We start from the raw sequence: 18,204 nt of genomic DNA on the forward strand, positions 1-18,204 counted from the left end.
TCATTATTATGAGAAATGATGAACATACCATGGATAACAATGAGTAATAAAGTTGTGAATTACCTTCACTCACCATTGGTTTAAATGTGTGGGAAAACTTTACATCACGTTTTTATTTCTGACCAAGACGCTCGCATCTTCTTCAATCCGGCAGTATTTGGAATCCATCTTGTGGCAGAGACAGGGAATAACAACCTCGTCGTGTTCAAACTAAACTGCACTCCAGCATGCAAACACATGTCAGTCTGTCGAACACATCTGAATTACCGGGCCACAGGCTTTGATAAACCTAGAAATGAATGATAGACATGCATGGAAAGTGAGAAAAGTGAGAAAGAAATATGAGTTTGCCAAGACAAAGCCATCACACGATTTTATTCAAAGCCAACTAACAGAATCCAATATGTAGGAGTTTAGAAGATGCCATCAGCATGCACCCCTTCATTGGTGCTGTCATGCCAGAATTAGTCCGGGCCAAATAGTGTCCGCCCTATGATGTTGCTGTTGCTATTCACTTATCTCATCTTCTTACACTTGAATAGCATTAAGGTTGATGCAGGCTCACTAGTCAGCTATAGGTTTTATGTTGACATGGCCATTTTATATTAAAACACCTGCTAGCATGCTAATTTCACACGTACTTCTCTCTGCTAATGTTACAGAGTTGGCAAATTAACCCACCTCACATCAGCCAAAGTAGTGATAAATATAATTCCATAACTGATACTACTTTGTCTCCAATCATAGCTAGCTAATCAAATTTAGCTTTTATGTTTATTTACATCATAGGGCAGACACTATTTGGCCCGAACTAGTTCTGGCATGAGAATGCCACTATGCAGTCCCTGAATTCCCTGGCATGGCCATATTAATTCAGCACCGATGACACAGGCATTAATGACTACAATAAAACCGTTTCCAGCGATGCATTTCCAGGTAGTTTACTGGGACATTATATGCTGCCAAATAATGTCCTACTCCAGACCTATTCATGTTACCAGTATATTCCCAGAAATGGGTCTGTGTAAAGAGGGCAGAACTGAATTGCAGGTAGTCATTTGCACTGAATTCTGTTCCTATGGCCCCTCCTCACACTTTAGATGCTTTGCACGGTGTAAACAGGATTACCCAGGTAAATCAAAGTCTGTGTAAACAGCATTTTACCACTATCTCTGGGAATAGGGCTTATGAAAAATAACTGGCAAAACAAATGCATGATTTATTTGGGAACTTTATTTAAGTCATCCCCCCTCCCCCAATTTGTAAAATGAAACCAAACTATGAATAAAAAGGGTGGAAAATAAATAGAATGTTTATACCAGAATATGATATACGTATGGGATGTTGAGTCCATGAAATATCTTTGCACCCAAAGCAAAACTCCCAATACCCCCCACTGTACACATCAGATTCTCCCCAAAAATGCAAATAAACAGTTTCAAACCAGGGCTTTAATCCCTACTGTAGTTTAATTTTAATAATACACTAGAGTTAAATATAGGTAGTCATACTCAGCAATTCATATTCAGCAACAATTTGTCTGGCACATTTTTTTATAACAGCATTTACATTGCTGTATGGCTAAAGGGGCTTATGGAGGTTAAAAAAAATTATGTCATCCTTTAGGGTCTCTTAAAAACACTCCTGCATCTGTTAATACATCATCAGCAACTTCAATGCAATGGCAAAAGACAGTTGAGTTCCCATTTCCTATAGAGATGGGGCCCAGAGGTCCTATACAACATAAGAACTTGAACCTGCTAAGAAACACACTGATCTTAGGAAACAGAGTTCATTGTCAAGTAAATAGACACTTCTTGATTTTTTATTATGCAAGGCGAAAAGGATAGGATTGTGCATACCTCTTTCTTTTAGCCCTAGAGAAAAGATAACCGGGGCTGAGGGACAGCAGAGGGCATGGAAGAGGAGGGAAACTGTGGGTTCCCCTACCCAATTTAAGAGCGCAAAATTGGGATACATGGAGAAGATTGGATAGGTGGGTGCAGGAGACGTAAATGGAGATTGGGTGGGGGGGAGAAGAGTGTGATGGCGGTTCTCTGTTGAAAGGGGCCACCAGCAGAGCTCTCTTTAGATGAGGTCAGCCACATTCATGGGCATCTCCTCCACCGTGGTGTTGTAGAAGGTCTCAATGTCCCGGAGTGTGCGCTTGTCATCCTCTGTCACCATGTTGATGGCAACTCCCTTTCTGCCAAAACGACCCCCTCTCCCAATCCTGTAACATGAATGTTTTTTTTTACCATCAATTCTCCAAAGGGCAAAAATAAACAGTGAAATAAAGGCTGTATTATAAAGCTACATTCAAACCAGAGTCTGACCTGTGAATGTAGTTCTCACGGTTGGTCGGCAGGTCATAATTGATCACCAGAGACACCTGCTGGACATCAATTCCTCTGGCCTGCAATGTAATTTGAGAACAATGAGTTGGATATGGAAGGCTTTTTACAGTCAAGCACTCTAGAAATCCCATATGCAAAATTGATGGGCAGCTCATTATAGCTGATGGGGAAGAGAAGGGTTAATTAGACTGGTCTCTGCAAGAAATAAATAGAAATACAACAAGGACCACCCCTGTGACGCCTGAATAGTTGTAGCTGCCATTGTCTGAAGTTAGCCATGGCACACTAGCAAAGACTAGAAAATTAACAGGTGAAACTAATTCGATAGGATGATTCAGGGCATTGTGTGCTCTGCCTAGGGGTCTGAGGGCTGTGCCCCAACTCACCAGCAGATCTGTAGTGATGAGGACCCGGCTAGAGCCTGAGCGGAACTCCCTCATGATCAGATCCCTCTCCTTCTGGTCCATGTCACCATGCTGGAGAGAAAAAAATTAAAGTCATTGTGGATCCAACACGACCGGTGAGTCAATACATTTTTTCACTGTCCAAGCGTAGTCTAATTAAAAAGGCCAACATCTGCTAGCTAGCTAATTGTTTCTACACACAAGAGGCACTAGGGTAAGGAGCATAGGATTAATCAACTACACTGGATGTGAAACTCAAGGATCAGGGAATAACATTTTCTTTTTGGTCTACCAGCCAAGTTGTCTCTATGACTTATGACTGAATTGAGGAAATATTACATAACATTTGAGTCGGCAGCCGATCAAATGTTCTAACTTTTATTAATGTAAATCAATTTCAACGTTGTTGAAAATCAATGACACACTTGCTAGTCAATTAACAGATTGTTTTGTGAGCCTGCTAACAATGTTATAGTGTTATAGTTAACTAGGTAGTAGTGGGGATTACTCACTGAATCCATTGCATTGCAATATTTTGGCTTGACTAGCAAGCGTGTCACCAACAATGGTGAAATGTATTTACATTTTTCAGAATAAAAGTGAGAACAATTTGATTGGTTGCCAACTTGTTCCCGGTTTCACAAGCTGCTGTCACATATAATAAACACTTTGAGTGTTTGTCCAGCACCACTGTCTATGTGGTATACAATACCATGCTCAAGTACTCATAAAACTACCCTGATACCCCATTACGGTGTTGTGCCGTTTTCCTATTCCTTCTCACCTCTGTCTCATTGGCCAAATGTAGTAAGATATCGTAGTTCTTTGGACCAAGAAACCAATCAAAGTGACAAACAGGCGGGGTGAACAAAAATGTCACAAGGTGGCAGCTACTTCACTGGAAATGAGGATATCTTCTAACACAATATCTGAAATAAATCTACACTATTTTGTATGAAAAAATAAAAACACTTTCTAAACACGTTTGCTTACTAGCAAGCTACTCTTACTAGCATAGAAATGGCTCGACATTAAGGCTTGTCCGGGACAAGTATATTTTATGTCCGGACAAGTGGACTTCCTTCCTGCAGTTGTCCGATGGACAAGTCAAAACAAACAAAAAAATCAATATGTATTAATATATGCAAATAATGAATTCCTCCTTATGATCTGCCCCTCATTCTCGCTGCCTATGGAGGCTATTAAAGTGCACTCGTAGTTCCATTATCGTCGATGTTATAGTGTACATTGTGGGTCGCCTATCACTAGTGCCATTCGTGTGAATGCGTTTTCGGTTCTTCTCAATGCCGCTTATTTTAATTCAGTTCGATGCGATCGTATATTTTAGGTTTGAAGTTTTAACCCCTTACCATTCAATTAGCCTAAAACGCCTATTCAATGTATACCCAAAGTAAATTGAAAGCTGTTCTTGAACCATTTGGGGTAAATGCATGGGGTTAGGGTCTCCTTTTGAAGCTAACTCTGAAATGTGTTCCCCAACAGTAAGAATGACTAAGTGGCACTGGCATTGAGAAATACAAGTTTGAACACACTGAAGTAAAAGGGTTTTCATTTTCACCAAAATATTTTTTAGCAGTGTAAATGGTAAATGGACTGCACTTATAGCGCCTTTTTTGCTGCTCCAAAGCGCTTTACAACAGCCACTCATTCACCCATTCACACACCAATGGCGGCAAGCTGCCATGCAAGGCGCTGGCCCGCTCACTGGGAGCAATTTTGGGGTTCAGTGTCTTGCCCAAGGACACTTCGACATGTGGCCAGCCAGGGCTCGAACCGCTAGCTTTGAGAGGATATAAAGCATGACTACCTACTTTAACATAGGAACATAGAAAGCATGGACAGGGCAAGACAATTAGCTCATGGTGCTAGGGCCCGCCGTCGGCTGGTTAACAGGCCACAACGAACACATTGCAATGCAAACTTCAGAATGGCACTAGTGATAGGCAACCAACAATGTACGCTATAACATCCAAGATAATGAACTACAAGAACACTTAAATATGTAATCATTTACAAGTAATACGAAGGGGGAGACAGAAAACGGCACAACACTGACAAAGGCATTATTTGAAGCTAAGAGGGTGAGAGTTTCTATTGAGTTGGACAATTTGAGGCAGAAACGGCAGTCTGTAGGTGGTGGACCACCAGTCAACGAAACTGTCAGCCAGGATTCAATCCTTGAGAGTTTAGGAGCTGGAGGAAGATCTCAATTTGAATATAAGATACTATCCAAAAGTTAGCAAATAAGATTGCTTCCATTAGGGAGGGAGAGGGGCAGGGTTCTTACCCAAATAATTTTTGGTAAATATTCATGCCTATTGTGGCCAATCTTAATCGAAATCACTGATTAACCCTTCATAATCTATTTAAATAATTACAAATATATGTAATATATTACATAAAGATATGTATTTTGGGACAATTTTGTGATTTGTATGCAATTAGGAGTACTTTGAATTAGTAGCCAGTGTAGAGATCTCTGGATTTGTGTTCAAATTTCTTTGTTAGGACCCTAGCAGCGGTGTTATGGAGGAGCTATAATTTACAAACAGCTCCTTTATATAGGCCTGTTAGTAGACAATTATTATTATTACTACAATAATCACAATACTCGAATAATAATCACAATACTCTAAACAAATGCAAGGTCACACAGTCTTGTTTGGACATGAAACCTAAAACTTTGTACTATTTAACTTTTAGATAATCAATTTACTTGAGTGATTTGAAGGCAATAGACTGACGTTCATTCTGCCAATTTCAGACTAGCTTGTCTGTTATATATTAATATAATATATGTTTTCAAAGTCATTCTTTGAACTGTGATTGTATTAAGCATTCAATATCAGTACGTACCTAAATATAAGTACTTGTACTGAAAAATATCGGTGCATCCCTAGTTGAAGATGCTATGAAAGCGATGACTGAACTTTTTGTAAACAATGTAATTTGTCACATAAATAACCAGTCAAAAAATACTAACTATTTAGAAGCGATCTTAATCGTATGTCACGTGACCGCTTCTCCTCAGAAGGATAGGCGACTCACAGCACTTGTCTGCCGTAACACGCTCTATGCTTTGCACTCAGGGGAGTGTTGGGGCAGTGTTTCCTGTACATTTGTCCCGCCATAGTGTCATTACAAACCAAAAATACCACGTAAGTAACACAGAAAGTGTTCGAGCATGTGCACGGAAAGGCCAGAGCTAGGGCTTTGGTCCGCATTTCACCAGCCACTGTCACAAATTCATAATTTGAAATTGGTGGCTCCCTCAAAGCCTACAATGTAATTCGATACCACCCAACCCTAGTGGGAAACACTGACTTAAGACAGAGCCTTCCCAATTAACTGGGGAGAACTAACCAGTGAAGCATTCCAATGACACTAGTTTACAGAATCAAAGAAAAGAGCTTGATATGATGTCTTACCAAGGCAGAGACGGTGAAGTCCCTGGCATGCATCTTCTCAGTCAGCCAGTCCACCTTTCGGCGGGTGTTGATGAAGATCACAGCCTGAGTGATGGTCAGAGTCTCATACAAATCACACAGGGTGTCCAGCTTCCACTCCTGACAAAAAAGGTCAATAACAAACAAAGATTAGTATAAGAATCTGAATCATCAATAGTGGAGGGGGTGGGGGGCCGGTTCTATCTACTACTTTATAGGTGGAGAGGGACAGGATCCCAGTCAAATTGCATCAAAGCTTAAGGGGGCCCAAAAGGACATTACCATGATGTCCAGCTGTGTCATTAAATCGAGATCACACAAAAAGCAGGAAATATCATAAAATAGAATTGGGTTGATTAATTTACTCAATCAGCATGCCAAATCCCAGCAATACCTCTTTCTCCACATTGATGTAAAACTGCCGGATACCCTCGAGGGTCAGCTCTTCCTTCTTGACCAGGATGCGGATGGGTTCACGCATGAACTTCTTGGTGACCTCCAGCACATCCTGAGGCATTGTGGCTGACAAGAGCACCACCTGTAACAGGATGGAAAAATGCACAATTCAAGAGTGAAAAATTGAAAAATAAAGATGGACTCATGAAAATTGTGCCATTAGACATTTACGAGAGTCTATTTACGTGCTCCGTTATAGGGGGCCATAGGTAGTTGGAAAATTATGTGATAATGTAACATTTGTTCAAATGGCCGCAGAGTCCAGATAGACTTTGATTTCAGGCGGCCTCACCTGTGTGCTGGTGCTGAGCTTTTGGAAAATTTCATAGATCTGGTCCTTGAACCCTCGGCTCAACATCTCATCTGCTTCATCCAGGACAAACATCTTGATGTACCTGGAGGCTGAGGATGAGCATGTTTTTCAACTTGAGCAAAATAAGGAAATTGTGAAGAAACAATGCAGTATGTATCACAGTTCCATCATAACACCAACAAAGGTTTATTAGCGCATCACTCACCAAGGAACTTCCGGTTCAGCATGTCAAACACACGGCCTGGTGTGCCGACCACTATATGTGGCGCCTCTGCCTGCAGCTTCTGCACTTCGCTGCGTACATTAGTGCCACCAATGCAAGCATGGCATGAGGCACCCATGTAGTCACCAAGGGCCAGGATCACCTTCTGGATCTGAGAAACAAGGTGTGTCAAATTATAGTTGTGGCATACATTTGACATTAACATGACAGAATGTGCAGATTACAAATCACACACCATATTGTCCTGTCCTGTTCAGACGGCTACCATGTTGAATACAATCGGAACGGTAAAGTACATACAGTCATTAACCTTTTGGTTTGGAAGAATCATTTACTCCATAATGACATTAGGACAAGTCTTACCACATCATAACCAACACAAAAAAGGACCCATTAGCCATATTTTTGTTGTTGTCAGACTTTGTAAACAACAGTGATGTCTAAATCATGTACAAAAACAATGCTGCTGATGAATTGCCATTCCTACACAAAAGCATTGAAATCATATTCAATTTGCATTTGTTCCTGTAGTGCAAAAGGTTTGACAATTACCATCAGGCATACAACTCAGTCACTCACACTACCTTGCCCAGTGAGAAGGGATGCATTTAGATCAACTTTAGTGCAACTAACCTGTTGAGCCAGCTCTCGGGTGGGGGCGAGGACCAAGGCCTGAGTGCCTTTCAGCTCAATATCAATCTGCTGCAGGATGGAGATGGCAAACGTGGCAGTCTTTCCCGTGCCGGACTGGGCCTGGGCAATGACATCGTAACCTGGTGGGGAACAAAAGACACACTTGGGCATTGAAAGGAAACCCTTTAATTAATTGTACCTTAAAGACTGTATGACTGCCAGCATATAAAGCCCTCTAATTCAATTGTAAATGGACATGCACCGTTCAGAAAACATAAACACAAATGGTTAACATAAACAGTTACCTACCCTTGATACAAGGGAGGATGGCCCTCTGCTGAATGGCGGAGGGTTTCTCAAAACCATAGGCATAGATTCCTCTGAGGAGATCCTCACGCAGGCTCATCTCATCGAAGCTATCCACGATCTCATTCCAGTTGCTCTGTGGAATATCAATATTCAGTAGAGTCAAGGGGGGGGGTCCACACATGTACCACAACACAAAATGCAATACATTCCACTCTGCAATTGTGCAGAGCAATTAAATAACCCACCATCCCAAATCCTTAATCCAATTGCATCTCCTCACAAAATAATAAAATAACCCACCTCAATGATTCCATCAGGCTCCATGCCCTCTGGGCCATTGTCTCTGGTTCTGGAGGAACAAAGTTTACACACAATTAATGCATGGCATATGTTTCATAACATAGGAATCCACATTTCTTGACAACAAATGTATTGTAAAAGCTTTAACAGGAGATCAACACTTCCAAAGCTGTAATGTCCGTTTATTGATCGTCATAACTTGTCTGAGTAACCGCATCCTGACAACCATGTTCATTAACATCCCATAACATGGTCGTATTTCCAGGCCACCATCAATACGCCAAAGACGAGGCAATGAGAATGTAAAATGGGAGGGTGGGCAGACACACGCCCAACTCCGTGGCTAGCTAATAGATGCTAGCCATGGTCCACTCCGTTTTCAAAATCGACTAGCAACATCTCGGCCTTCCCAATAGTGAACATGGCCAGCAAGTTATTGTTTTGTATCGATTGCAGCACATTTTTTTGGTATCAAAATTGCCAGCTGGCTTACATCGTGAGGCGTGATCTCTAACAAGGCTAGCAAGCTAATAAAGATGGTGGATCGCAGGGTAGGCCCAAGTGGAAACTTTAACAATGAAATTAAAACGCTACGATCCTGCATATCCGGGACCACCTAACCGAGGTAGCTTACTGATGAAATCACCGCTAAACAATAACATGAGCTAGCGGAAATGTAGTTTTCGCCCATTTACTAGCGTAATATTGGCAACCCCCCAAAATGTATCTCAACTAAACACATAACAGGCCTAACTACCCCTTTAACGGGGAAAACCATGTGCTCGTCATGGCGCACCGAGTGAGCTAGTAGTTGGGGACAACCGGACAAAGCCAGGGGTAGTCTAGTGTTGACTTGTGACCGGGAAGCAGACAACGGGAATGGTTAAAACGTTAGCGTTCTGGCTAGCTAGCTGACATAAAGTGCGCTAGCTATCTCGATGCATCAACGAAAATCAGCAGCTAAGGTATCACCGTTACATGGCTAGGAACTGGCTAGCTGGCTACCACCGGCCCTAACGTAGCCGGCGTACCCGCCTCGAACGAAGCAGGCTACCGCTTGGCAGTGGACACACAGCGGCAGCTAGCTCGATAAATCTGCCCCGAAGTCAACCCACACATGTTATATCAATCATCAATTGCACCAACTAGTAGCTTGCCTTGTTATAAAGCTGGCCATGTACTTTCGATATACGCACCACTGACAGTTTTTTTTTTTTTAAGTGGCTAGTTAGCTGTAGCTTAGCTATGCACTGGTTGCTAGCTAACGCTTTAACTTCCCAAACGACATCGACAGCAAAATGAAACGGTTAGCTAGTCCATAAGCTAGGAAACGTTCATCTGGATTTTTAGCATTTTTTTGAAAAATAACAGAATTGTAGGACTGGTAAGTGGTTGTTAGTACAATTTACTAGTCAACATCAAACAGTGAACAAATAAGCAGTGAATAAATAAACTGTGTAATTTACCTCTCTTCATAATCTGCCGACATTATCACAAAGGGCGAATACGCCGCGAAAATCTTTTATATACCTCAACGTGGTTTCAAAAGTACAGTTTTGATTGCAGAAACCGACTATCATTCAATGTCGACCCCACCTATTGGGACACTTGATTGGCTATCAAAAACGTCACTATCCTGCGGTCTCCGCCCTTATTTGACCAGGGAGGAAGGTCCCGCCCCTATAATACCACCATTGGAGAAAACATTACGAATGTGATGACGCAAACTAGGATCAGATCGTAGTGGTCAAGTGGTAAATAAAGAATACTAGTCAATTAATAATACTTTTTATAATAATTTATAATACAAATTATAATACAAATTATTAGTCAGTAAAGGGCCATACCAATTCTAATTTGAATCATATCTTGAACCACAAATGTCAATACGGGTTCTAGTGAGAATCTGACCTGATCATAACTAGAACTACCAGTTCCAGTTGGAATCTCATCCATTAGTCTTTATTAGTTTTATACTCACTCATAAAATGCAACACACAAAGCACTGTCAGCAACAACTGAGGTTTTAAACTTCTGAAGTACCCAGTACCAGGGGCCTGATTAGATGATTAACAGAACGTTTAGATAGAAATGTATTGTGTGTAACAAATATTAATGTGTTATGTAGAACAGGGAGTCATATCAGCTCTATGCATAACATTTCTATCTGCAACACAACAATGAATGTTTCATTGACTGTTGAACAGTATTGTTTGCCTCTCTTGGGTCAGTTTTGCATTTTTTAAGCAAGTGGATTCTAGATCTGTGCCTAACTATAGACAACCTGACTTAAATCTAATACTGACCATCTCTGCTAGCCCATACAGAGGGCTATGTGATATGTTTAGTGCATCATTCCAATAGAACTGTATGGGAGGGTCACAATCCTCTTCGAAAAGCGGTATATGGAGCAGACATAATTCCCTATCTGTAAACTTCCTTCAAGATTTGCTGATTTCCAGACTGTTTTTTTCTCCAATTATATTCTTTTATTATAGTGTTGCCAAATATATATAAAACATTGTGTTTAGTTAAGTACTGCTCATTTCCACCATCTATTACTTGTGACCACATCACTATGGAAGTGCCCCTTCTCATTGACATCAATAACATTTCTCTTAGATTAATCACACCATAACATGCATTGCAACAAGCATTCTCTAGTTTTTGTTCTCATGGGATCTCCCAGTTAGGGCACAGTTGGCATTAATGAACCAGATAGGGGAATTGATCATGGATATAAAGGGAGTGAGTGGATGTGAGGATGAAGAAGAGCAACAACATCAATCTTATACATTTGTGCTTTCTGAATAGGGGGAAAGGAAGATGTTCTTTTATTCTCTGATGCTTGTATCATTAAATATCAGTGAGAGCTTGCAGTGACACAATTATTTGTACATAAGTCTCCTCAGCATTTGTATATCAAGCTGCCCAAAGCTGAAAGGCTGTTCCAAGGCTAGACACTTGCAGAACTGTGATGAAAAATGGGGAAACAGAGTGAGCAAAAGCTTGTCCGAATGAATAATAAGAAATGGTTGTATTGATAGTTGGACCAAGTTTAAGGATATATATTTTTTTATTCTTGTTGCATGGCTTACAAATCTTTCGTAAGGGCCAATAATACTGTCAGAAAAACACACTATAACTTCATCATAAGTTCTACACCCAGCACACACACTTTTATTTAGTATTTTGCCCCCATAATCCCTATGAATACAAGCCGCAGAGGAGCCAGTCGAGTAAGACTGTGGTAGACCCACCTGAAGGACAAATGCACCAGTCACTGTCATTGTTCTGCCTGGCCACATTCTAGAAAACATATACACACACATATACACATGGCATCAACTCACAAACAAACACATACCTATAGAACGTCTACACCCACTTTTTTGTTGCCCTAGGCCTAGAGGGAATAAAAATACATAAAATTAGGGACTCATGGACTCAAATTCATGTTACTGAATAACTTGAAGAAATATTTGCATTTCAGCTAATTTTAGGCAAGCTACAGCAAGGGTGGTGTAGATTTTAGTCAAACAGGCTGTGTTCTCTGTTTTTCATTTTTAATAAATTATAGAAAATGCTTGGAAATTATCTCGCAAGTGTCCAGTGGAAAATAATAGACCATTAAAATAATAATAGAAAATTATTATTTTAATAATAGTCTATTATTACCAAATAATAGACTATTATAATAATAATAGAAAATAAATAATAAATTGTAATTTAATGTAGTCCGATTCCAGGCTCTGGGACAACAAAACACATTTTATAAGGGGGTATAGCCTTTCTGTAGGCCCAGACTGCATCTATTAACACTGTTCACCACTAACACACCTACCATTTTGAAGTAACCCATCCACCATCAAATAATCATTCTGTTCTTTCTTGATTGATCTGCCTGTAAGTATTTTGCTATGTGCTGGAAGTCAAGAGAGAGATGTATGTGAACTCATGGTACAGTAATATTATTGCTAAAATTAAAAAATGACAGATGGAGTGTTCTTTATTGGCCTCAGCCCCAACTGTTTGACTCACTTTTGGGCAGCGGCGGTTGAGAGTGCGCTGGGGGTCAAAGTACGCTATAGACCGCTGTGTTACATCCACACACACTAACGACCAACGCACCTCCAGGTGAATAGGTATCAACAGCAGACTTTTATGGAAGATGTCTACTAATAAAAAAACATGTTTACATTCAAAATATAAAACAACCAAAAGGTGAGTACATTAACAGGCCCATTCATTCAACTGAACCTGTGATTCCAAAAACCTTTAAAAAAAAAATTGTCCACCGTTTCACCCCATCAGTCATTCATTTCACTTTGTCCTCAACTTGTCATAAAAAAAAAGCTGTTGAAAAAATTGACCTAAGAGAAAGAGGACAGGTCATGAATGGGGGACACCGAATACATAAGGTGAATGTGTTTGTACAATGGTACAAAGCACAATGGGGCTTTCCAGTGTTAAGTAAAAAATGCTTGCAGATGGGGAACAGTGCATAACTGATGAGGTAAGGGGAAGCCTCTCTCTCTCTCTCTCTCTCTCTCTCTCTCTCTCTCTCTCTCTCTCTCTCTCTCTCTCATTACATTTCTGTATGATTCCAATCATTTTTTATAGTCAACATTTGCACAGCTCCGCTGCAAATACAAGGCAAATTCAGCCTCTCCTGATTGACCAACCCCTCAGAAACTGGATGGAGAGTGGGCATTAATGTAAGTTATTATTAATGTAACATACAGCACACTCTGTTGATTTGGTTGCTTGGTTTGGTTGTTGCTTGAGTAAGGAGAGTTTGGTCCTGCAATCAGCATGTGTTGTCACGAGTAGGCAGGTATGAGACATCTCTGGGACACATCCATAGTGGTCAGGTGAGTAACCCGCTTGCTGAGGGACCTAATCCCAGTGAGGTAGATTAGTTTGGGATAGGCAGTCTAGGTAGAGGAGGACTTCCACATTTAATTAATGTATGCGCTTAAGCTAAAAACCTTAATGTTTTACCACAGTTATGATTAAACAGTAACACTTCCATCCATGTCTTTTGTTTATGCTTCATGTGAGTTTTTGAATTGTTGCACTAAATATCAGCTTCTGAAAATTGCAGACGAGTCCACATGGATTGGAATCATACTGCCATACTGCTGCAATAACTAATTCAACATGCCTGAAAGGGGGTAACACAGCTTTAGTCTGAGGCTTGAAATGAACACATCATACCTTTATCGTGGACTATATACTGTATGATGCCCATCATTTTGGTCATCATTGATGCTACAGTATGATGCCCAAACCTTCTCTCAATACTAAGGGGAAGTGGCAACATATAACTTTTATTTTTTTCAGATTTTATCCCTTTTTCACCCAATTTGGTATCCAATTGAACCCAACCTAGCATCCAATTATCCCCTGCCTATTGCGTAGGATCCGCCGCACGACCCCGTGGCCGGCAGCCCCAGAGGAGATCGCCAGGCAGACTAGCTGACTGGCTCCTCGAGCCCAGCACCGTTATTCCGGCACCCCGGGGGCGCTGTTGCGCGACGGATCCTTGTCCGGAAATAGTCCTATACCGCCCTCTGGAGCGGCCGCTCAATATGCCGCTCCCTGTGTGCCTCGGCCATATCCGGGTCTGGCGAGACCGGGATTCGATCCCAGTCCCGGGTGGGCAGCTTGCACTAGTGGCTAGTGCTTAGACCGCTACGCCACCGCGGGGCTATAACTGCAATATATTTAAAAAATATATGTTCTGAAAATGAAATAGAAAATTGATTGTACGATTAAATCTGGCCCAACAACATACATACCTGCAGCAGGACCTATTTGCTCTATATATGGTTTTCATTCTGCCTGCTGTGAAGGTATCTTTTTCTGCACCACTTTCTAACTTGCTTGTGCTCCCAGCCAAAGTCCAGCCCTTTTGGCACGCTGGCACCAGGTCCTCCAATGCAGGGCTAAGCAAGGACGAAGGTTTACATTCTTTTTGAGTTTATGCCAGCGCAGCAGTCTCTGCACTCTGAACCCATTGAGCGGTATCTGAGTGGGCAAAACAGAGTCTCTCATTTCGTGTCCAATATGCTGATGTTACTGCAATAGATGTAGTGAGGTCCAATCATACTCCCCTTCTTCTACCCAACTGAAACCCTAATCTGCTTCCTCTTTCTTCTCCAGCTACATGGGTTCCATACCCCACAGGTTAGTGGTCTCCTCATGCTGGCCTAATTTCAGATGCATATGGACATGCTGGGCTGTGTTGGAGACAAGGTTGGTCACCTGACTGCCAGCTGCCTCCACAGTCTCATATTCCACAGGAATCCCACCACCTGCGAGTACACAATATGGAGACAGTTTAGATAAATGAGATGGAGGGTGGAGAACAATAATAAGCAAGTCTATGTCATGGATTACAAATCATAAATCAAACAGTAGTTATAGAGCACATATCATACATGGATGACACAATGCGTTTTACAGGAATATTAATAAAGACAAAATCAGGGGCGGAGCTACCGTGGTGGCACGGTGGTGCTCCCCAACGCCCCTTGGGTGTTGAGTGCTGTCAATCAGTAAAGACGTTGTGAAAGTTTCGAGAAGCGATCAGATTGACTCTTAGTGATGTCAATCACTGTGTGCTTTGACGGCGCAAATTCAAGTTAGTATATGCAGCTACTGCAGATGTTGTTGAAGAAGACAGTGTTGAAAACATGCAAGGTATTGCATGTTATGTAACGTTAGCGCTGTAAATAGTGTTATTCTTGCACAATACATTGCACATGCTTAATCTGACGGCTACTGTTGGTGAGCTAAGATATGTTGATGAGAATATCAGAATCAAAATTTGAATGTTGACAATGCAAAATGAAATGTCATATGCACCTTGCTACAAGGTAAAAGAGTTAATGTAGCCAACAAAAACACGATGAAGACATACATACACTGTGTAGCCTAACTGTACTATTTAAGAAAAGTAATTGTTTCCACTTAGTAGTCTAATTTTTGACCCAAACAATTTCTTTGGGCCGCTTTTGGCTGGCCCCCTCAATTTAACTGTTTCGGCCCCTGTGGGTCTCCCTGAAAATTATCTGGCTCCGCCCCTGGACAAAACATAAGAGGATAACACCTATAACAGTCATGGGAGTTTAAAACAGTAAACACAGAGAACAATGAGGAATGAGACTAATACATCAATAACAAAAATAAAAGCCTTGAATAAAATCTAAAATCTAATAGAAAAAACAAAACAAAGTAAAAGCAAGGCTAAAAAGGTGCATTTTAAGATCTTTTTAATGTCCTCAGTGTCTGCCCTATAAGGTTCTCTGGCAGGCTGGGGCATAAAAACGAAGTCTCTTAGTCATATTCGATACAGATACCTTCTATGTTTCATATGACTGTGTATTTTTCAAAGGATAATATACAGTGCTTTTACTGTAGACCAATGTACAGTTGTGTTGTCTGCTCAGGAAGGTAGTACATAATGTGTGTATGTACAGTGTGTGTGTGGCTCTGGGACTGACACACACACACACACACACACACACACACACACACACACACACACACGGAACTGTACGTACAGTATGTGGGGTCTGAGGCAATTAGTGGTGCTTCGCGCATCATCAATCCCAATACCTAAACTAATTGCTTTCATCCTTAGGAATTGGAGGTACAAGATGTTTGGCAACTGAACTACAAGCAGCGGGCGCTATATCATCGGGTAACCTACAGTAATTGTGTAATCAATGTGTAATTTATGCCGGACGATCGGAAAATAAACATGTAACCTATACGGGACGAGCTCGAGAATAAAATCGATGAATAAACACCGAGTGGCGTAGCGCTGGATAGTGGCTATTTGGAGAGCAATCACTTACCGCTTAGCTGTACGCTGATACACATAACTTCTATTGGCCTATATTGAGTGTATTTTCAGTTCTCTGAAACAGACGGCATAAACGACCAATCCTGTTTGAGTATTAGGTTATCTGGCATTACTTACTACATTGCTATACCTCGATTTATATTTCGATTATATTGGATAGCTCGTTCAATGGAAAGGGACCAGCGCTTGTTTATAACGAACCCATGTGTCTTCCGCCGCGTGTAATTGACGTCATTGAAATGAGAATGGGGCTCCGCCCATCTCTCAGCGTTAAATGCAGACAATACATATCAGGGGCCTCATTTATAAAAAAAAGTACGATAGTTATGGAGATATACTCCAGTTCTATGAGTGGAGCGGAGCCCCATAGGAGCTCCTATTGATTTACCCCGCTACCTAAAGTAGCAAATGACTGAATTTTCCGATGTCCGCGCCCGCCCTGGGGTGCTATAAAAGGGGCGTCCTCCGTTACCTCATTCTCCCAAAAATGAAAACATAAACAGCATCTCATTCTCAAAGCATCCCAAATCATTGTCAAAAGTACAGCAAATTTCCTGTGTTGTGAGACTTGGAATAATATGGTTAGATTTCGGCATTTTCAAGAGCCCTCTTGTTGTCACTGACTCATTAAAGTCCTCTCTACCTTTCCTTCTTCTCCATTTGCTGTGATATGATCATATGATGGAGAGAAAACATCAGAACGGATAATAAATAATTTTATTCTATTCCTGTTCTTTCCTACTGTGTAGGTGGTGCAGCATCTGGTAGCGGAACAGTTGCGGCTGCTGCAGCTCACAATCTTTGACAAGAGCCTTCAGGAGCTCCGTGACAGGGTGGACAAAATGGACTATTCCAAACACGAGAGTGTAGTCAACAGCCTGCAGGTTAGTTGTGTTGCAGATCACACACACACACACACACACACACACACACACACACACACACACACACACACACGCACGCACGCACGCACGCACGCACGCACGCACGCACGCACACACTTCCTTGAGGACTTGAGGACATCAATGTTGGATGGCAGAAGTCTGAAGTGGTCCTATTCGGTTCCCCCGACTCCACCAATCTAATCACCAACAGCCTAGGCAGTCTGGCCCCTTTTGTCAAACCCCATGTCAAAAACCTTAGTGTGACATTCAACCCCGCCTTTAAGTTTGACAAGCAGGTTAATACAGTAGTGGAAGCCCGTTTCTTTCAGCTACGGACAATTGCAAAAATCAACCCTTTCTCTGATTCAAAGACCTTGAGAGGGTCACCCACGCCTTCATAACCTCACGACTAGACTACTGCAACTCCCTTTAGACAGGGATTAGTCGGGCATCCCTGTCCAGCCTGCAACTTGTCCAGAACGCTGCTGCCAGGCTCCTGACAGGTCCCCGGAAGAGAGACCATATTACCCCAATTCTGGCCTCTCTCCATTGGCTTCCAGTGCGGTTCAGGATTGACTTTAAGGTCCTCCTGTTTGCCCTTTTAACCCCTTACTCCACCTCCAGGTGCCTCAGTTCATCTAGCTTAGGGCTTCCTAAACTGTCCTGAAATCAAGGCTCAAGCTCAGGGGTAACCATGCCAGACCCTAGACTGTAGAATAGCATCCCCCTCTCAATCAGATCTGTCCCCTCAATCGACTTCTTTAAATCTAGGCTTAAAACATACTTATATTCTTTATGTTTCCTTAATGTGGTTTTTGATTTGTTGTTCTTTGTGTACCTTCTATGTATGTCTTTATGCTTATGTTATTGTGATTTTATATATTGTGTTTTTATTGCCTTTATTGTGATTTTAAATCGATGTACAGCAATTGGTCAGCGCAAGTTGTTTTATATGTGCTTAACAAATAAAAATTACTTGACT

At 41.5% G+C, this 18,204-nt stretch overlaps 1 protein-coding gene across 1 annotated transcript; it reads right to left on the bottom strand.

The window, feature by feature from the left end:
- Nucleotides 1-1,215: 1,215 nt before the first annotated feature.
- On the bottom strand, nt 1,216-9,979 carry eif4a1b (eukaryotic translation initiation factor 4A1B). The gene is made up of 11 exons (XM_080528132.1): nt 9,929-9,979; nt 8,463-8,511; nt 8,163-8,295; nt 7,854-7,993; nt 7,203-7,371; nt 6,977-7,086; nt 6,623-6,766; nt 6,211-6,348; nt 2,744-2,833; nt 2,337-2,416; nt 1,216-2,233 (listed from the first exon to the last, which is right to left on the bottom strand). The coding sequence occupies exons 1-11, from the start codon at nt 9,949-9,951 to the stop codon at nt 2,089-2,091; spliced, it is 1,221 nt and encodes a 406-aa protein (XP_080384258.1). The 5' UTR covers nt 9,952-9,979; the 3' UTR covers nt 1,216-2,088.
- Nucleotides 9,980-18,204: the final 8,225 nt, after the last annotated feature.

Source organism: Nansenia antarctica, assembly GCF_963989245.1.
Source record: "Nansenia antarctica genome assembly, chromosome: 4".
Classification (NCBI taxonomy): domain Eukaryota; kingdom Metazoa; phylum Chordata; class Actinopteri; order Argentiniformes; family Microstomatidae; genus Nansenia; species Nansenia antarctica.